The sequence below is a fragment of the Neodiprion virginianus genome, chromosome 7 (genome assembly GCF_021901495.1).
Source record: "Neodiprion virginianus isolate iyNeoVirg1 chromosome 7, iyNeoVirg1.1, whole genome shotgun sequence".
In the NCBI taxonomy this organism is placed as follows: Eukaryota; Metazoa; Arthropoda; class Insecta; order Hymenoptera; family Diprionidae; genus Neodiprion; species Neodiprion virginianus.
Genome location: NC_060883.1, coordinates 9,814,306 through 9,831,515, shown reverse-complemented (window position 1 = coordinate 9,831,515; position 17,210 = coordinate 9,814,306). Strand labels below are relative to the sequence as shown.

Below are 17,210 nucleotides of genomic sequence, written 5' to 3'. Positions count from 1 at the left end.
TTAGTACTGTCAGTTGTCGTTTCCTTTTTCTTACGGGTGGAAACATCAGTCGTTGAGTTTTTTCATTTGACCTGAGAATTTCTAGCTTCAATTATTTGAGGAGGGTCGTGAATCGAAAGTTATCGAGTACGTCTAGAGTCTACTATTTCTGGCAAAAGGCAGAAATGAAAAAAGTCGGCTAATTTCTTTTCCATTTTCGATTTCTATAAATTGTCATTGCGAATAATTTTGTCAAAGATCAGTCCTTTTGGCGTCAAAACTACGGAACAGCGCCACTTCCTTCTCGTAATGTGGAGAAGACCCTGAACCTGATAAAAATAATTGTGTGACGTTATCAACTTGACTTCGCCATTCGTAATGGAAAAAAATTTTTTTTTTTTCGACCGTATGCCCTCCATTGAAGCCAGCTCTTTGACAGAAGCGAGACATTTCAGCTAAATAATGGCTTCTTCGTCCACCAATCCATCAGATGATACCGCGAGGAACGGTAGCTCCTTGTCTACCACTAGACCACTGGATTCCACCGTAACTCCATATTCCGAAGCAAACTGACTGATCGCCAAAGGCTCCTTTTCGATACCCCACCTTGTACTCGCGTTACTATGGAAATCGGTACAGCGAATTCATTCAACTAATTTGGCGCAAGACGTTTATGGCCGTCGTTTGCAAATTTTACCAAATATCGAGGCAGTCAACTGTTTTCTAAGCTCATCGTACCATTCGTCAGACGTGCTTTGTCCTCTAGTTTGCCGTTCGATTACCGGTGTATGCACCGAATACAAGGCTTACACGAAATCCTTCTCAGCGGCAGCCAATTTCTCTTCGGACATGTCTGGTTGCGACGGACATGCAGCGTCCGGGCCGTAGTCGGTGTCAGCGAACTGGGCGACGAAAGATTTTGATTTCGATTTGAAACCCGGCTTTCGATAGTAAAGAGATCGCGATTTATTTGTACAGTACTTGACGGTGAATTTCCCCGACCCACCCATTCCGAATATCTGACTGACTAACGCATGGAACTGTCCACCGGCATTCATCCTTACTACGGCAGATTCACATCGTGCTTGATATGATCCGCGAAGGGTAGAATTGACACGCCTGCCCCCTATAGCCTTAGCAACATGTGCGTTGTACAACTCTGCCACGTTGTTGTGGACATCCCATTCAGGCTAGAGACATGCTCAGTGAGTCGATTCATTGCCGAAAGGATCTCTTGGAAGATACCAGTCACTTTCATGACCTGCACAAGGTTTATTTCACCCTCCTTCGGATTACCGTCGCAGAAATAACCACGGACCTTCCACAACCCATGGTCACCGATAACATGATTCGGACCGTTTTTTATATCTTTACGCAATTCCTCGACCCGAACGTATCGCGGCTTATTAATTTCTGCTTTTCGGTGACGAATCACAGAAGTTACTGCATAACATAGGCGTTTCAAGTTTTGACTCAGAGAATTTCGCAGAATCACTGTACTGACCGTGTATTACGGTTGACACAGAGATCTCGCAGTCGAGTACCATAGTTTCGGAGCACATGGTTGCGGCATTCAATTTTTAGGACTAGTGCCTCCGGTCCATACATTGCATCGATAAACTTCCGGTGGACGCTACTATCTTCATCTCCTATCAATTTGTTATATTTCAGGCCCTGCATTTCTAAGCTACATTTGAATCTCTTTACTGTTATGTCAGATTCCATCGCGGTAGTAGAACCCGCCCAGTTTTTAGCGCACTTATGATTCACGACTGATTTTGACTCCCTTTGTTTCGACCTATTACAAATGGAACAATACTTGTTTCGAACCCCGATGAACAAAAGTTTCTTTGTCCTTTACCCTACTATTGCTGCTACACCCGCAAGAGAATCATATTTTGTACGCTAAGATCGTTTGTCCCAAGACCCATCTGCAACAAATGCTACGGAAGGGTACTCATATTCGTCAACGTCACCTGCCTCACGGGCCAATGTCACATCTTCCTTCCCAGCCTTGATCATCTTTTCCCGAGCAATATCATGATAGGCATCACTGACAATTTCATGAAATTTCGTCCATGTTTTCTTAGCCATGCAAGGCATATCTGTGGCAGCGCTAATTTCTTTGAATTGAGAAAAACCACCACCACCATTTGTTGTCCCCAGGCCACATGTTTGTATAATTGTTTATACTAGTTCACCTTCACTCTTGGTCATATTTGATTCTCCCATCAGTCGTTGTTTACCAGTTGACTCTAACGGTTTAACAAAAATTGTTCAGACATGAAGAACATGGTCATAATGATAACAGTACCACCGATTGGACATTGTTTTAAACTATTTCAACTACCATAAACCCTTTCTCTAAAACTTTTTAATACTTTGACTTATAGACAGTGAAGATACATAGTTTTTTCAATTAATTACTTCCATATTTTTAACAACTATACTTTTAACAATTGGAGAAGCCGACAACGATTATTGTCATTTATTTGAAGAACCTGCGCTCGCCAAATTGTATTTTACGATTCTGACTGCATCTTAATCCTCCTTCCTATAAAAGGTGAATTACTATTTAAGTTTTATCACTTTATAACCATAACAGATATTTAATATGTACCCACTAACCTACAATAGAGAATAGCTTCAATAGTTTTACATCTGTAGTAATTAATGTCTTATTGTATATTTTTTATATTATAAAAAAAATTTTTGTTCTTGACAGTGAAATAAAAAAATTAATCGTTCTGAGGAGGGCCCATATCCAGGCCGAAACGTTAACGAAAATACGTTTTACATTTCTATGACCGCTCGCCAAGATTCAATAATATAAAAACCACCACCTGTAGACACAATTCCTGATAGCATGGCTGAGTTCAGAGATAAGGAATCTGGTATTACAAAATTTACATTTGAAGGTGATGGTTGAAATGAATCCTGTCCGGCTTTCGGATATAGCCTCCATATTAGCAAACATACAATCATAAGGTGGATGAAAAGCTAATTTTTGATACTGCTCAGGAAGTGATTTATATCTACTATTCTTCTGCTGGCCAACTCGAATGGAGGACTTGATTCGATCTTGGATTGATAGACTATATTTTCGAATTGCAACGCATGGTCTTCTACCACATTACTGTCGGTTGTGGTCAAAAAACTTACGGATGTGCTTGTACCTACAACTGTCGTCACCTTATTGGCTGCCGTTATAGAAATCGGAGAGTTGTGTATTACCTCCGAGCAAAACAGATCGGCTTCGACGAATTCTGTTGGAGATCTGACCTCGTCAAACTCGATAACATTATCTGTTATCGTGTCTTCGGTTGCTGTGTCTTCTGCGACCAATTCTTCGTCGATTTGGCTCGAAGCACTTCTACGTTGACCATATATTATGTAACCGATTGACAAGTATGTACAAAATATTAGAGCCGGTCTGATTTGAGTCCTGATCCCCAGGTGGGTGTTGTTTCAGATAAATTTTTTATTTCTTTTTACAAAGTTTTCTTCAGAAATGGTCAAAAAATGTGGGTTATTTCAGCTTCGTAAAACCTATTTTTTAGGTAATCGCGGGGCATATGATAGTAAAATTTCTCAATAGAAAATCTTTCATTTTTTCACGTAATTGTAGTATACATAAGAATAATTAATTTTTTTTTTCAAGATATTTTAGGCGGAAATATATTGCTATTGGAGAATAAAACAATAGGATAGACCGGGTACAGTGGTAACAGGGTACGGTTAAAACAAAGCGAATATTTCTCAAACTATAGGTAGTATGGCGAGGAGTTCGGGGAGAGAGAAGCAGTTGACGCGCCCGAACGTGTTCGTCAGTGTTGCGCCGGTGACCGCGTGCTTAAGTCATTTGCAGAAGAATTTTTGAAGAATTTTTCTAACTTCACAGCTAATATCAAAAATAGAATCATAAGTGTTTTTCTGCTTGGAGATTAGACTTTACAGAATATGGAATTGTAATCATTTTTTGCTTAGCATAGTTTGCCTCGTTACTGTCATTTTTTATTTATGAAAGAGGGAGGTGGGTACAATTGTAACTATCTTTATGGGTACGGTTGTAATTTTACTAATTCCTTCGTTTCACATCGTAGATGCTTAGAATACGCAAAAGAAAGACAACAAAAGGACGAAATGACATATCACAGTACAAGAACGCATACGAAGAAGTGAAAAATGGTGCACCTCTAAGAAGTGCCGCACAAACGCACAGCGTTAACTATGTTTTTCTACTTCGATATGTAAGAAAAAGAGATCAAGCCGAGATTGATGAGGCGGGAAATGTTAATATGGTGTGTATGGCATCTAACAGAATTTTCACTTAAGAACAAGAACGTGCATTTTCCAAATATCTTATCTGCTGTACGGACATATACTTCGGACTTTCTAGAAGAGAAGTGAGGAAGTTGGCGTTCGAATTGGCCGTCAAATATAATATGAAGAAAGCGAGTACTTGGATTGAGAATGAGATGACCGGGGAAAAATGGTGTCGTTCTTTCATGAGTAGGAACCCTGAACTGTCTATACGCGCAGCCCAGACTACAAGCCTCCCCAGAGCCACAAGCTTCAACAGGACCAACGTGGGCATTTTTTATGACAACTTGCAAGTTGTTCTGGAATGTCATCACTTTGTACCACAGGACATACATAACGTTGACGAAACTGGCGTCACTACGTTTCAGAAGCCTGACAGGATAATAACGAGACGTGGCACATGGAGTAGAGGCACTAACGTCTGCAGAACGTGGTACCTCAGTGACAGTAGCCTTTGCAGTAAATGCCTTGAATAACTGATGAATACTTATCAAGAAGTTTTAGTTACTTTACTAATATTTATTCACGAATGTAAAATGCTTAGGGCTGATGTAGCAAAAAAAACGATGAATTAAAATGCTGGAAATTAGGGTAGCTTAATTTTAGCTGAATAGAACAACTTTTGTTTATTTGAGTTAAGCGAGATTAAGCAAAGCATGCCGGATTGCATGTTAAGGTCAAGGTTAAGCACATACGGTGCGATTATCTGTACACTGAAGCACTGAGAAGTGAGAGATTTCGAAACTATAAACATGATCAAGCAATTAATTACATAATGTAAATTATTAGTAAGATATCAGCACGATATTGCGAGAGATTAGAGAGATATTAGCAGATTTGGTTAAAGCGTGATGCGATAGCAACAGGTTACAGTATGCAAGAGAGCGGAAGAGAGACGTGGCGAGGCGGGAGAGCTGGCTCCGTGGTCCCAGCTCTAGGCCCGGCGCGCGTCGAGCGCCGAGAAGATAGTTTTGGGAACGCAGTACTGGCCAGCCATGCGTGAGCGCGATCGACGGCGCCGGAGATCGACTGACGGTAGGGAGCAAGAGAGGGAGATTTCAACATTCTCCCCCCTTCTCCGCTCGTTAGAGAAGTAGTTGAGATGAAGCTGGAGCGACATCTTAAAGATCTCCCTTGTGCCTCGGGATCGGAAGGAGTACCAACTTGTGTATAGGTCTCGTGTACGTCGATGTAGCAGTCTCGATGGTGACGACGCGCGTCAGGTCATCTTTGCCTGGGTGAATGTGCGTGACGCGTCCCAACGGCCATTTTGACGGTGGATAGCGTTCGTCTGAGAGTAAGACGAGCGATCCGACGTTGATGTCGTGGAATGTGGTGTTCCACTTGAAAATGGTCTGGTGAGATTTCAGGCAGGCGTCTGACCAGTGAGACCAGAACAGTTGGAACCTTTGTTGAATCTCTTCCAGCCTTGGTAGTCGGTTGTGAGGCGTGTCGAGAAGTGATGGCTCAGGTATCGTGGTGAGAGCTGCTCCTCGGATGAAGTGTCCAGGCGTAAGGGCGATGAGATCGTCTGGATCTTCGGACAGAGCACTGAGGGGTCGAGAGTTCAACACTGCTTCAACCTGAGTCAGTAGCGTAGAGTAGTCCTCGTACGTGAGGATCTTGTCTGAGTTGGTGCGAGAGAGGTGGTGTTTAATGGATTTCACGGCAGCTTCCCATTTGCCACCCATGTGAGGAGCTACTGGTGGATTAAACTTCCATTTGGTGCCGTCATTAGCGATGAGTTGCTGTAAATGCTTTGATTCTTCGGTGGAACCAGCAAGCAGTCGTTTCAGGATGACGTAGGCGCCTTGGAAGTTGGTTCCGCAGTCACTGGTGAGCGTCTTGCAGATGCCGCGTCGTGCAGTGAAGCGTCTGAAGGCTTTCAGGAAACCGTGGGCGGTGTAATCGGTGACAAGCTCCAAGTGAACAGCAGAGGTTGAAAAACACACGAACACTGCGATCCACGCTTTGTATGAGCGCGTGCCACGCCCCTGGAAGAACTTGAGAGACACTGGGCCTGCGTAGTCGACTCCGGTATGTTCGAAGACAAGTGATGGTGTGACACGTGTAGCTGGAAGTTGTCCCATGCGTTGTTGAGCGCGTGTTCCGCGTATCCTGGCGCAGGTGACGCAGTGATGAATGTGATGCTTGATAAGAGCGCGACCACCAAGTATCCAGCAGTATCGGCGTACGTAGTTGAGTGTGAGCTGCGTACCACCGTGCATGGTGCGAGTGTGTGCGTTGGAGATGCAGAGCGTAGTGATTCTCGATTCTCGGGGTAGAATTGGAGAATTTTTGGCATCTTCTTCCAGCTGAGCATTTTGCAGGCGTCCACCAACTCGTAACAGACCGGTTTGATCGATCCAGGCAGTGAGTCTGGTGAGCGGGTGCGATTTTGCTAGTGCTTTGCCTTGGGAAATTGCACGAATTTCGCTGGCAAAGTGAACTTGCTGCGTAGCTCTGATCCAGAACGTGAGCGCGAATTGCAGATCAGCTGGGTTCAACGGTGATGCTGTGAGATTTGATGCTGGTGTTCGCTTGAAACATGCTGCTGCGCGTTGAATTGTAGCTGTGATGCGTAGAAGCTTCGTGAGACTGATGTCTTTGTCGAATAAAGTTTCAAACGGTAATTTCGGAGCAATCGTGGTGAGTACAGCACTTGGTCGAACTTCGTCATCAGCTGGTTGATCAGTCGGAGCGGCGAACGAAGGCCAGAGGCGTGGTGATTCAGTGAGCCAGTCGGGTCCTGACCACCAGAGATTGTGTGTGATAAGTTGCGAGGGTGTCAGGCCTCGAGAGGCGCAGTCTGCGGGGTTGTGCTTCCCTGAGACAAACTTCCACGTGGCATCAGGTGTAGTTGTCTGGATAGCTTGAACCCAGTTCTTCACGAACTCCTTCCAACGCATTGCGTCACTGTTGATCCAAGCGAGGGATACTGAGGAGTCTGTCCACAAGGTAACATGAGCATGATTGAGTTGGAGAGTCGATTGAACTCGCTTGATGAGTTTTGATAAGAGCAGTGCAGCTGAAAGCTCCAATCGTGGTATTGTTAGGCGATTCAGGGGCGCAACTCGTGTCTTGGAGCAGACCAGAGTCACCTTTGATGATTCCCCAGGAGTTGAGACTTTGACGTAGACAACAGCTGCCATTGCAGCTAGTGATGCGTCCAAAAAGCCGTGGATTTCGACTTCCGTGTCGTCAGAGCGAAGTTGCAGCCAGCGAGGGATTGCTAGTTGCGAGAGCTGAGAGAGTTCCTGGCGGAATGTCATCCAGCGATGAATAATCTGCGGAGTGAGTTGATCGTCCCATCCGACCTTTTCTTGCCAGAGATCTTGCATCAGCACCTTAGCACGAACTACGACTGGTGATATTAACCCTAGAGGGTCAAACAATTGAGCTGTCTCAGACAGGATTGTGCGTTTGGTGATGGCTGGTCTTTGTACCGACTGATCGGTGAACTTGAGCAGATCTGGAGCGCATTGCCAGGTGAGACCAAGTATCTTGGAGGATGACTCGCTGAATTCATGAGTCTCGGAGCAGGATGATGGAGATGAATGAAGTTTAAAGAAGTCCGGGTGATTACTTTTCCACTTTGACAGTGGGAAGCATCCCCGTAGGCACATCTCTTCAACTTGAGTAGCGATGGCGTTTAGCGAGTCGAGATCATCAGCACCGCCAGTGACATCATCAACGTAGCTGCCTTGTTCGAAGGGTTCCTTTGCGAGAGGGAACAGATGACCTTCGTCGAGCAGCAATTGCTGCAGCGCGCGGCCTGAGAGGTACGGAGCAGGCTTGGTACCGTAGGTAACTGTCGTGAGCTCATACTCCTGGATACGAGAATTCTCGTCAACCCAGAGGATGCGTTGATACTTGCGATCGTCTGGATGCACTGAGATTTGGCGAAACATTTTCACGACGTCTGTTGTGAAGATGTAGTGATGACGTCTGACGTAGAGCAGCACGTCAAAGATGTCATTCTGGGTTTTAGGACCAGTGTGCAGCAGGAGGTCGTTGACCGTGTAACCTGAAGTGGTCTTGGAGGAGCCGTTGAACACTACTCGGATCTTATTATTGCGCATTACGCCGTGATAAGGCAAGTAATATCCGTCCGTGGAAGTGTTTTGAGGCTGGACTTTCTCCATGTGACCCATAGACTCGTACTCGTTGAGGAAGTCTTGGTACAGTCGATGAAGTTCAAGTTGATGCGATAGGCGATTTAGTAGTCGAGCTAGCGAGCGTTGTGCGATGCCTTTCGAGTGTCCAAGAGGCGGAGCATTTGATTTGAATGGCAAACGCACGATGTAGCGACCTGAGCTGTCGCGAGAGTGCGTTGCGATGAAGTGAGCCTCGCACTCAGCTTCTTCAGCGCTGAGAGATTCCTGGTGAGTCGATGGAACTTCCTCGACCTCCCAAAATCTTGTTACGAGCTCGTGTAGATGTGAATTGGAGATAAGATGATGTTGATGCGCAGGCGATGAGTGAGGCGATTGAGTAATAGGTCCAAGAACAGCCCATCCGAAGATTGTCTGAATCGCAATAGGCTGACCTGGTTGTCCAGCTCTTACTCCAGGCTTGATTATCAGGCCATACGAGTCTGCTCCGGCGAGTATGTCAATTCGACCTGGTGATAGGTGTTCTGGATCAGCAAGATCCAAATCGGCGATGTGAGGCCAGGATTGACTGGAGATAGTGACTGGAGGCAGCTCGACAGTGAGAGATGGCAGTACGTGCGCGTGGAGATTGACCTGGTCGTCAGAGTGCGTAGAGCGTAGAGATATTTCAACAGTACCCTTTGTTGATCCTGACGGCACGTTTCCGACTCCAATGATTGGAATGCGAGAATCAGAGGGCATGAGACCAAGCAGGAGAGTAAGCTGTTGGGCGATAAGCGTGAGTTCTGAGCCTGGGTCAATCAGCATTCGTACTGGATGTGCAAGTCGAGTAGGCGAGATGAGAAGAGCTTGTGCAGTAGCTAGCAGCACCATTGGCCTAGGTGAAGTAGCTGCGTTGCACGCAGAGCGAGATTGTTGCGTTGATAGTAGCGTTGCGGCGATAGGCGATGACGATGGCGAGGGAGTGAGTTGAGAGTTGACGTTGCGGGTGTCAGATAGTCATGCTGACGTAGTCTGACTTGTTTGAGGAGTAGTTGACGTTTGTGAGAGCGCAGTTGCATCTGCTCGAGCTCTCATTGTGTTGAGATGCTGAGAGTCATGCAGCATTGAATGATGCGCAGCTTGACAATGGCGACAGCGTTTCTTACTACGGCAGTTTTCCAGTGCGTGTAATCCGAGACAGTTCAGGCACAGATTCTTGGAGAGGGCTTGCTGATGACGCTCATTTGGTGTCAAATTGTGGAACGACGGGCACGAGACGATAAAGTGCGGTGCACCACAGCAGGAGCAGGGACTCTGAGGTCTCGCTTGTGTAGCGGGAGTCTGTACTGTAGGCGTGTGCGGCGTAGAGCAGGTATTTTGTGGCGACGCACTGACCATGTGGACATGCGCAGTAGATGCTTTTGTGCCTGGCGTGCCTTTATTACCACTCGGGGACTTCTTGTTGGCCTTGGAGTTTGACTTGGGGTTCTGCTTGGCTGGAGGTTTGTCTTCCAGAGTTTCAAGGGCTCGAGCGCGACCAATGAGGAAGGCTTTGAGTCTCTCCAGCGTTGGATAATCAGCGGCAGATCCAAGCGTCAGCTCCCAGTCTTCACGCGTCTGAGGATCGAGTTTGTGAGTAAGAAAGTGGACGAGCAGGTGATCCCATTGATCGACGGGCGATCCGAGTGACTTCAAGGAGTTCAGCACTTCGTTTGTAGTGTTAATTTGAGTATTGACTTCCTGGGCAGATCGCGAAGCCATCTTGGGGATGTTAAACAGTTTGTTCAGTTGTGCAGTGATAAGGACGCGTTTGTTCTTATAGCGCGTGGTCAACGCTTGCCAGGCGTCTGCGAATGCGGTGGCGGTGATATCCACATTGGCGATGAGAGAATACGCTGTTCCATGTACGCTCTGTAGCAAGTAGTGCATCTTGTCGATTTCGGTGATGCCGTCCTTGCTGACAACTGACATGAACTTGTTCTTGAAGGACTGCCACTCCAAGAGCTCTCCGTTGAATCTTGGAGGCTGAATCGTGGGCAGTTGTGGACGATAATGATGAGCGTTGTCTAGCATGGTGACATTGTGAGGCGAGAGTGGTGCTAAGCGAGGTTCAAGCTCGTTGGCGCGCTTTTTGAGAGCGGATTTAATCAAGGTGTAGCGCTGAAGCGCCATAGTGTATCTGCCTTCTTTAAAGTAGGCATGAGAAGCATCAATGTCTTTGCAACCGATGAGCTTGTCGTGCGCATCGACGATCTTGTTCCAGGTGGCCTCTAGCGCTTCGAGCTTAATCTCCGCGTCGAAGATCGTGCAGGTAGAGATGTCTCCGGAATCGACCTCGTTGTGGAGGATGGAGAGGTAGGTCATGTGGCACTCTTGAGCCATAAAGTACTTGGCGGACATCGTGGAAAAACTCTGAAGGCTATCGAGGAAGAATAAATGGGCGAAAAAGTAAAGCTTAGCGACAATTGCCAAAAGTAATTGGAAAGAACTGACAGAGTGTTGGCAGTCCTCTTGAGCAGCTAGCAGTAGGCGAGGTTGATTGGCGATGACCTTGAATGGTGATCTTGGAGAGGTTAAACCCCACTAGGAATCACACACGCGCTTTTCGCAGGGTAATTTTCGCACTAGTGTCCCAAGTTACCCTTTCCGTCAACGCAGTATCACTTCCGGATACTCAGCAATGCGTCAACGTTGAATCACGCACCAAGAGTCACTGAGTTCGAGTTAGTTTTTAAGTTTAATTAAGTTAAGCTACCACTATCCGGCTCGAAGGACCAAAAAATGTAAAATGCTTAGGGCTGATGTAGCAAAAAAAACGATAAATTAAAATGCTGGAAATTAGGGTAGCTTAATTTTAGCTAAATAGAACAACTTTTGTTTATTTAAGTTAAGCGAGATTAAGCAAAGCATGCCGGATTGCAGGTTAAGGTCAAGGTTAAGCACATGCGGTGCGATTATCTGAACACTGAAGCACTGAGAAGTAAGAGATTTCGAAACTATAAACATAATCAAGCAATTAATTACATAATGTAAATTATTAGTAAGATATCAGCACGATATTGCGAGAGATTAGAGAGATATTAGCAGATTTGGTTAAAGCGTGATGCGATAGCAACAGGTTACAGTATGCAAGAGAGCGGAAGAGAGACGTGGCGAGGCGGGAGAGCTGGCTCCGTGGTCCCAGCTCTAGGCCCGGCGCGCGTCGAGCGCCGAGAAGATAGTTTTGGGAACGCAGTACTGGCCAGCCATGCGTGAGCGCGATCGACGGCGCCGGAGATCGACTGACGGTAGGGAGCAAGAGAGGGAGATTTCAACAACGAAGAACACACTGAATAACGCTCACGGCTCGCGGTTCGAATTACAGGTTTGCACGTGTTAAATGCAGACTTCTGCTACGGCCGTTAGTTCGTACGACGGGCAGCCTAAGCCAGAGACGGCGCTAGCAAGCAATCACTTGTCGCGGGGAAAATCCGCTGTTTTGTTACGTGCCAACCGGTATCCACGGCGGCACCCTCTCTGCGCCCTACCTGACCAGCGTACAGTGACCATAAGAGAGCCTTACGTGCTCTTACCAATAGTCGTAAGTTAATACCAACACCCATAGTTACCATCATAACGTCCAAATTCTTATATCGATAGTTCTCATACGCTAGATTAACCGTTATTTCATCAGTCAAATTCATAACATATGTGGTATATATATTTTTCCCATTTAACCGTTATACCTTTCAACATTAGCTTTCATATAAAACCTTTGATTTACGATCTCAACCGCAATAACCCAAAGTAATAAACATCTGCAATAGTTAAGATAATCGAGCAGACTAAACACCGGAAACGTGGGAAGAGAAATCATGGATAGCTCACAGAGAAAGAAACCCTTATTCTCAGAATTCAGGATAGCGCCTTCATTTTAATGACGATAAGACCAATTAGCACTTCGTCGCTTGCTTCCCTAAACCAACCACTTTGCGCTAATCCCCCACAGAGATCTCATGTACTAATCAAGAAGCTTGCCCCCAATTATTTCATCATCCTTAACCAATCATCCGAGACCCGCGAGAAACCGCGATTCCTTTTGAACTCCTCCTACTTTCCCTCCAAGTCAACCCTTTCAGAGAACAGAATAGTACAGAAGAACTTCGGACATCATAGAGAACAGATCAGAACCTTACCGAAATCCTAGAATCAAATCACATTGTAAGTGATTCAGAACCTCCGAGACTTATTAACAGTTTGTGACTGCGATAGTGATTAACATCAGTTTGTACCACAATTGTAAGCCAACCATTGAGAACTGGAAGGAGATTGTTAATAAATGTGTGGTTAACACAAGTGTTGTTATAAATAATTATTTCAATCACGCTTAGTGATGGTTGGCACGAGCCTTACCTAACAAACTCTCAGAATTGTAGCCTAGTTGAACGAGAATATCTAAGAAGCTGATCAGCGGATTCCCAAGATTTACATATACCAACTACGTAAGTCAGGAGAATAATTTAAATCACGCAGCGAATCAGAATCGACTCGAAACGTTCCTCTCAGAACGTAACAGTTTCATGCTTTCGCTCGTGCAACGTTTCTCGCAACTCTTAAGTTCGATTCTATTGCTCTTAGTCCAGAATTAAAGGTGAAGGATGTATTGCAATTCGAATATCGAGATGTGGCAATATCCAGAAATGCGCTCACGCGACGAAGCAGAGCAACACCTCTCTCATGTGGCGAAATCCATACGAATGCACGGACGCAGCGCTGACCTCCTAAACAGTTCATAAAAGGCAGGCAGACGATGAGTCCGACGTCAGAACATCGAGACCGTGGCGAGACGCGTTATTTCGAGATTCAGCCTAATTACAAGTAAAAGCCTCTGTAAGCTCTTCAGAACCAAATTCATTTCATTTTAATATAATAAACTTCACTTTTTATACGACTTGGTTTTAACCATTAATTCAACAAACGAACCACCTGAATAAATTATTAATTGTCGGAAGGATCTCAGGATCCCGATTACAAAAGATGTATTTGTGTCGTGTAGTCCGTAGAATTATGAAAAAAAAATTCGTTCTTGTTTTATTACAACGGGAACTGTGCTCATTTTCAGTACTGATTTTTAGGATTTTGAAAAAAAAATTCAAATTCAGAAAAATACGCGACACAAATTGCTCCTCCTTCAAAATGCTTCTAATAGAAGTTCGATGTCTTTATAAATGACGGAGAAAACTTGCATCACGTGAACGTCTGCAAGCAGCAGTTCCACTGGGAGTAGACAACGTCCTTAACATGGATTTATTTTGTAGTTTCAGATTTCAAGTCACAAACAACGGGGTTACTAATGTTAGATTTCAAATTATTAATCAAAAATGGAGCAGGAAGCTCGCTGGGGCTTAGACTGAGTAAATTCGTAAGGAAAGTTTCAATGCGTAAGGCAAAAGGATTTTACTGCAAGATTGTACCGAGGGCAAGATAAGGAATCTAGTGGTAGAAACCAATAGGACGATCCGATGATCAGTCGCCGTTTTTATGGAGATCGATAGCTGCGCAAAGTGATCCTCCTCTTTAACTCTTTGTGAAACTACTGCGCACCTTTTTCCTCATTCTAGGAACTAAAACTAGGGTATGATATCTACGTCGTATGTTCGCCCATGATCACGGCCTTACATACAGGTCTTGCAACGAAGCCAATTTTCTACAGAGCGGCGTGGTTCTCTTGTTGTCCGTGTTTTAAGTGTTTGAAATAGCCATGTCGTGGCGCTGCTATCTAGGGATGTACGTGGGGTAGGGATGAAAATGTGCCACCGAAATTATATTGAAAATGAAGCATATAACCTAAAATCAGCGCGTGCGTCATACCGTATAACACCGGTGCTAAAAAAGTTGTTTTTGATGTCTATTATTTTTCATTTAAAGTTCAATATTTAATTTCTTCACTGTTAAATATTTAAACTATGGTGTACTCGACCCAGCGTGAAACGCTGTTGCGTCTTGAAAAAAAATCCATATGGTTAAACCATGTGCGGTACCGAGGTGTAAAACCGGCACAACAAGAGTAACTGAAAAGTGCTCGGTGTTTAAAGTGCCGTCAAACACCGAACAATACAAAAAGTGGAAAGCCGTTATTCTTGGCGTTGTTCAGCTGAAACAAACGCTTGGTAGTTTATTCGGTTAGGTCACCGCCTGAATTAATTCAAACGCAAGCGATACAAGTATCCCATAACTCGATAAGTAAACCATAAATTTCAATAATGACAGCTGAAAATAGGAAACGGAGATGATACTCTTTGCCTCTAGTCTCCATACATTGAAACGTTTCGAGTTTATTTACGGGCCGAATTTCCCGAGAATTTCATACGTAATATGAAAAGTAACGCGGAGGTTTCGCACGAACTCGAATATTTTATTAATTTTAAGAATTTCCTGTCTCGTAAGTAGAACGGCAGGATTCGGTCTCTGGACTCGGAAGGAAGGTGGAGAATGGTTATTTGTCGATTATTTAATGAACTCGTGGAAGAGGTTGCTACAGTTTGACGGTTTCAATTTGGTTTTCGAGATAGCCTCAGAAGTTGTTCCCTCACTCTCATGTATAATGGCACGAGTGGAATAAACCCACCATCACAGGCCGTGTAAACGGTTGAGGGTCAAACTTGATCTGTGTTTGTGAAGTAACACACAGATCGATCGCTATGAGTGTTTGACTCGTGATGCGAGAAATTTGTTTCCAGAGAGGAAATCTTTGAATAACAGTTAAACGTATTGTTCCCGGAAGTCGGGATGAGTAACAGGATGTGACGGCGTGAATTTATTTTTCTTGTAATGTTTAGGAAATTTGTGGTGAGTAAGGAAGTAATAGCTTTTTCTTATTTAGTTTGATAATAATTCGGTTTACCTACGGCAGGACTGAATATTATTTGCGTGATAGCATGGTGGTCAGAAGGACGGTATTCGACAATGCGGAATCGTCGTTGACAAGTTCATTATTTGATACTGATAATTATTCGTCTTGCCAATAGCAAGACAGAATATTATTTACGTGATAGCGTGGTAGTCAAATGATCGGGAATTCTACGCAAATATACCGTCACCTGTATCAAAGCATCGAGTCGCAATGACAGAGACTCTTTACAGGTCCAAGTGCCCTACCTATGGGTCAGAGGATTGTGAGACGATCACCGTATCTGAGCTATGAGGTCAGACGCAATGCTGTTCTTCACTCAGACACGGTTCCTTAATACCTAAGGACTTTTATTGAAAACAGATGAAATGTTTAATACGTTGAATACCCTCCTTCGATTGAGAGTGGTGTTCGAGGATTCTTGGAGTGACGAGTCAATGTCTCGTGATCGTGGGTCGTGTCGACTTCTGGTTCCTCGTTGAGATGAAATGCTCCGCTAAATAAATGTGTGGATGGGTCCTCGCGTCGGACGATGTGTGGATCTACTCTGATGTGTTGTACGATAGATGATAGATCCCGGGTAACATTTTTACATGGCCAAGCCACAAGCCACATTGAAGCCATGTAGCATTAGCATGGCAATGCTGGTGGCTGACTATATGGCAGATCGATGTTCGAAAACCATGTAGCGGCTACAGGGCTTTAACATGTCTTTCTGACATGGCATTATTGTGGCTAATTCACCTTGGCTGTCCATGTGATTCCGTGATGTAAACTATACGGCTAACCCATATGGCTGTCAGATATATATACATCATAGGCTTGCTACCTTGCATTCACCTGGCTGCCACCTTGCGCCGCCATACAAGATCTCAATGGCCCCAGATGCCCTCGCCAGGTCTCTCCGGTACCTGGCATTTACCTGGCTGCCACCTTGCGCCGCCATACAAGATCTAGATGGCCCCAGATGGTCTCGCCAGGTCTCTCCGCTACCTGACATTTACCTGGCTCCCACTTTCCGCCACCATCCAAGATTTACATGGCCCCGCATGGCCTCACTAGCTCCCGCCGCCACCTGGCATTTACCTGGCTGCCACATTGCATCGCCATCCAAGTTTTGCATGGCCCCAGACAGCCTCGCCAGGTCTCTTCGCTACCTATCATCTACCTGGCCGCCACCTGGTGTCGCCATCTAACTGTTACTGTAGGTAAATCGTGGGAGCGAAATTATTACTCGGGTCGTGATCTGTTCAGAATTTTCTCAGGATATTCAACATTATTGATTCATTACTTTTTTTTTCACCCTTAGTAATTATTGTCATGGCATAATTCATAAACGTGTCAAGAAGATGAATTAATTATGAAAAAAAATCAACTGGTCCCGAACCATTTCAGGTCACATCATTTTTAAATTGTCTAGCAGTGGGTTATAAACTAACAGTCAGTGGACTCAAACTATTGTACGTTCAGTATGAAATTGGAATCTCACCAAGCTATCGCTTTATGTGCATACTTTGAGTCGTATCCCCAATATATATGAATCTCCCCGAAATATGCGTGCGCTTGAAATTTTGTTCCCCAAACAATGTATTTCACATGTATATATATATTCGAATTGTATCAATTACATGAAAGTACATTGAAATTGTACACTTTTTTCCCATAAGGTATTTCAATTTAAAAGTCGAAAAGAAAATTTCACTTCGTTTTTTTATAAATAAATGCTAATAAGTTAATAAATGATTAGGTTATAACTTTTCTTAAAAGCTCATTTTATTCATCATCTAATCGAGTATAAAAAAGATTCAAAGTATCTTTACCGTATTGCTAATAGCTTACAAGTTATTTGTACCGCAATGATAAATAACCAAAATAAATTATGAGCCTAAAGGCATATTATAATAGCTTAAAAGAATATTTGA

General features: G+C 44.4%; 1 protein-coding gene across 1 annotated transcript; it reads right to left on the bottom strand.

Annotated features, from left to right (window-relative positions):
- Positions 1–5,423: 5,423 nt before the first annotated feature.
- On the bottom strand, positions 5,424–9,290 carry LOC124309050 (uncharacterized). Its single transcript, XM_046772284.1, has one exon. It carries the CDS (start codon positions 9,288–9,290, stop codon positions 5,424–5,426), a length of 3,867 nt encoding a protein of 1,288 aa, XP_046628240.1.
- Positions 9,291–17,210: the final 7,920 nt, after the last annotated feature.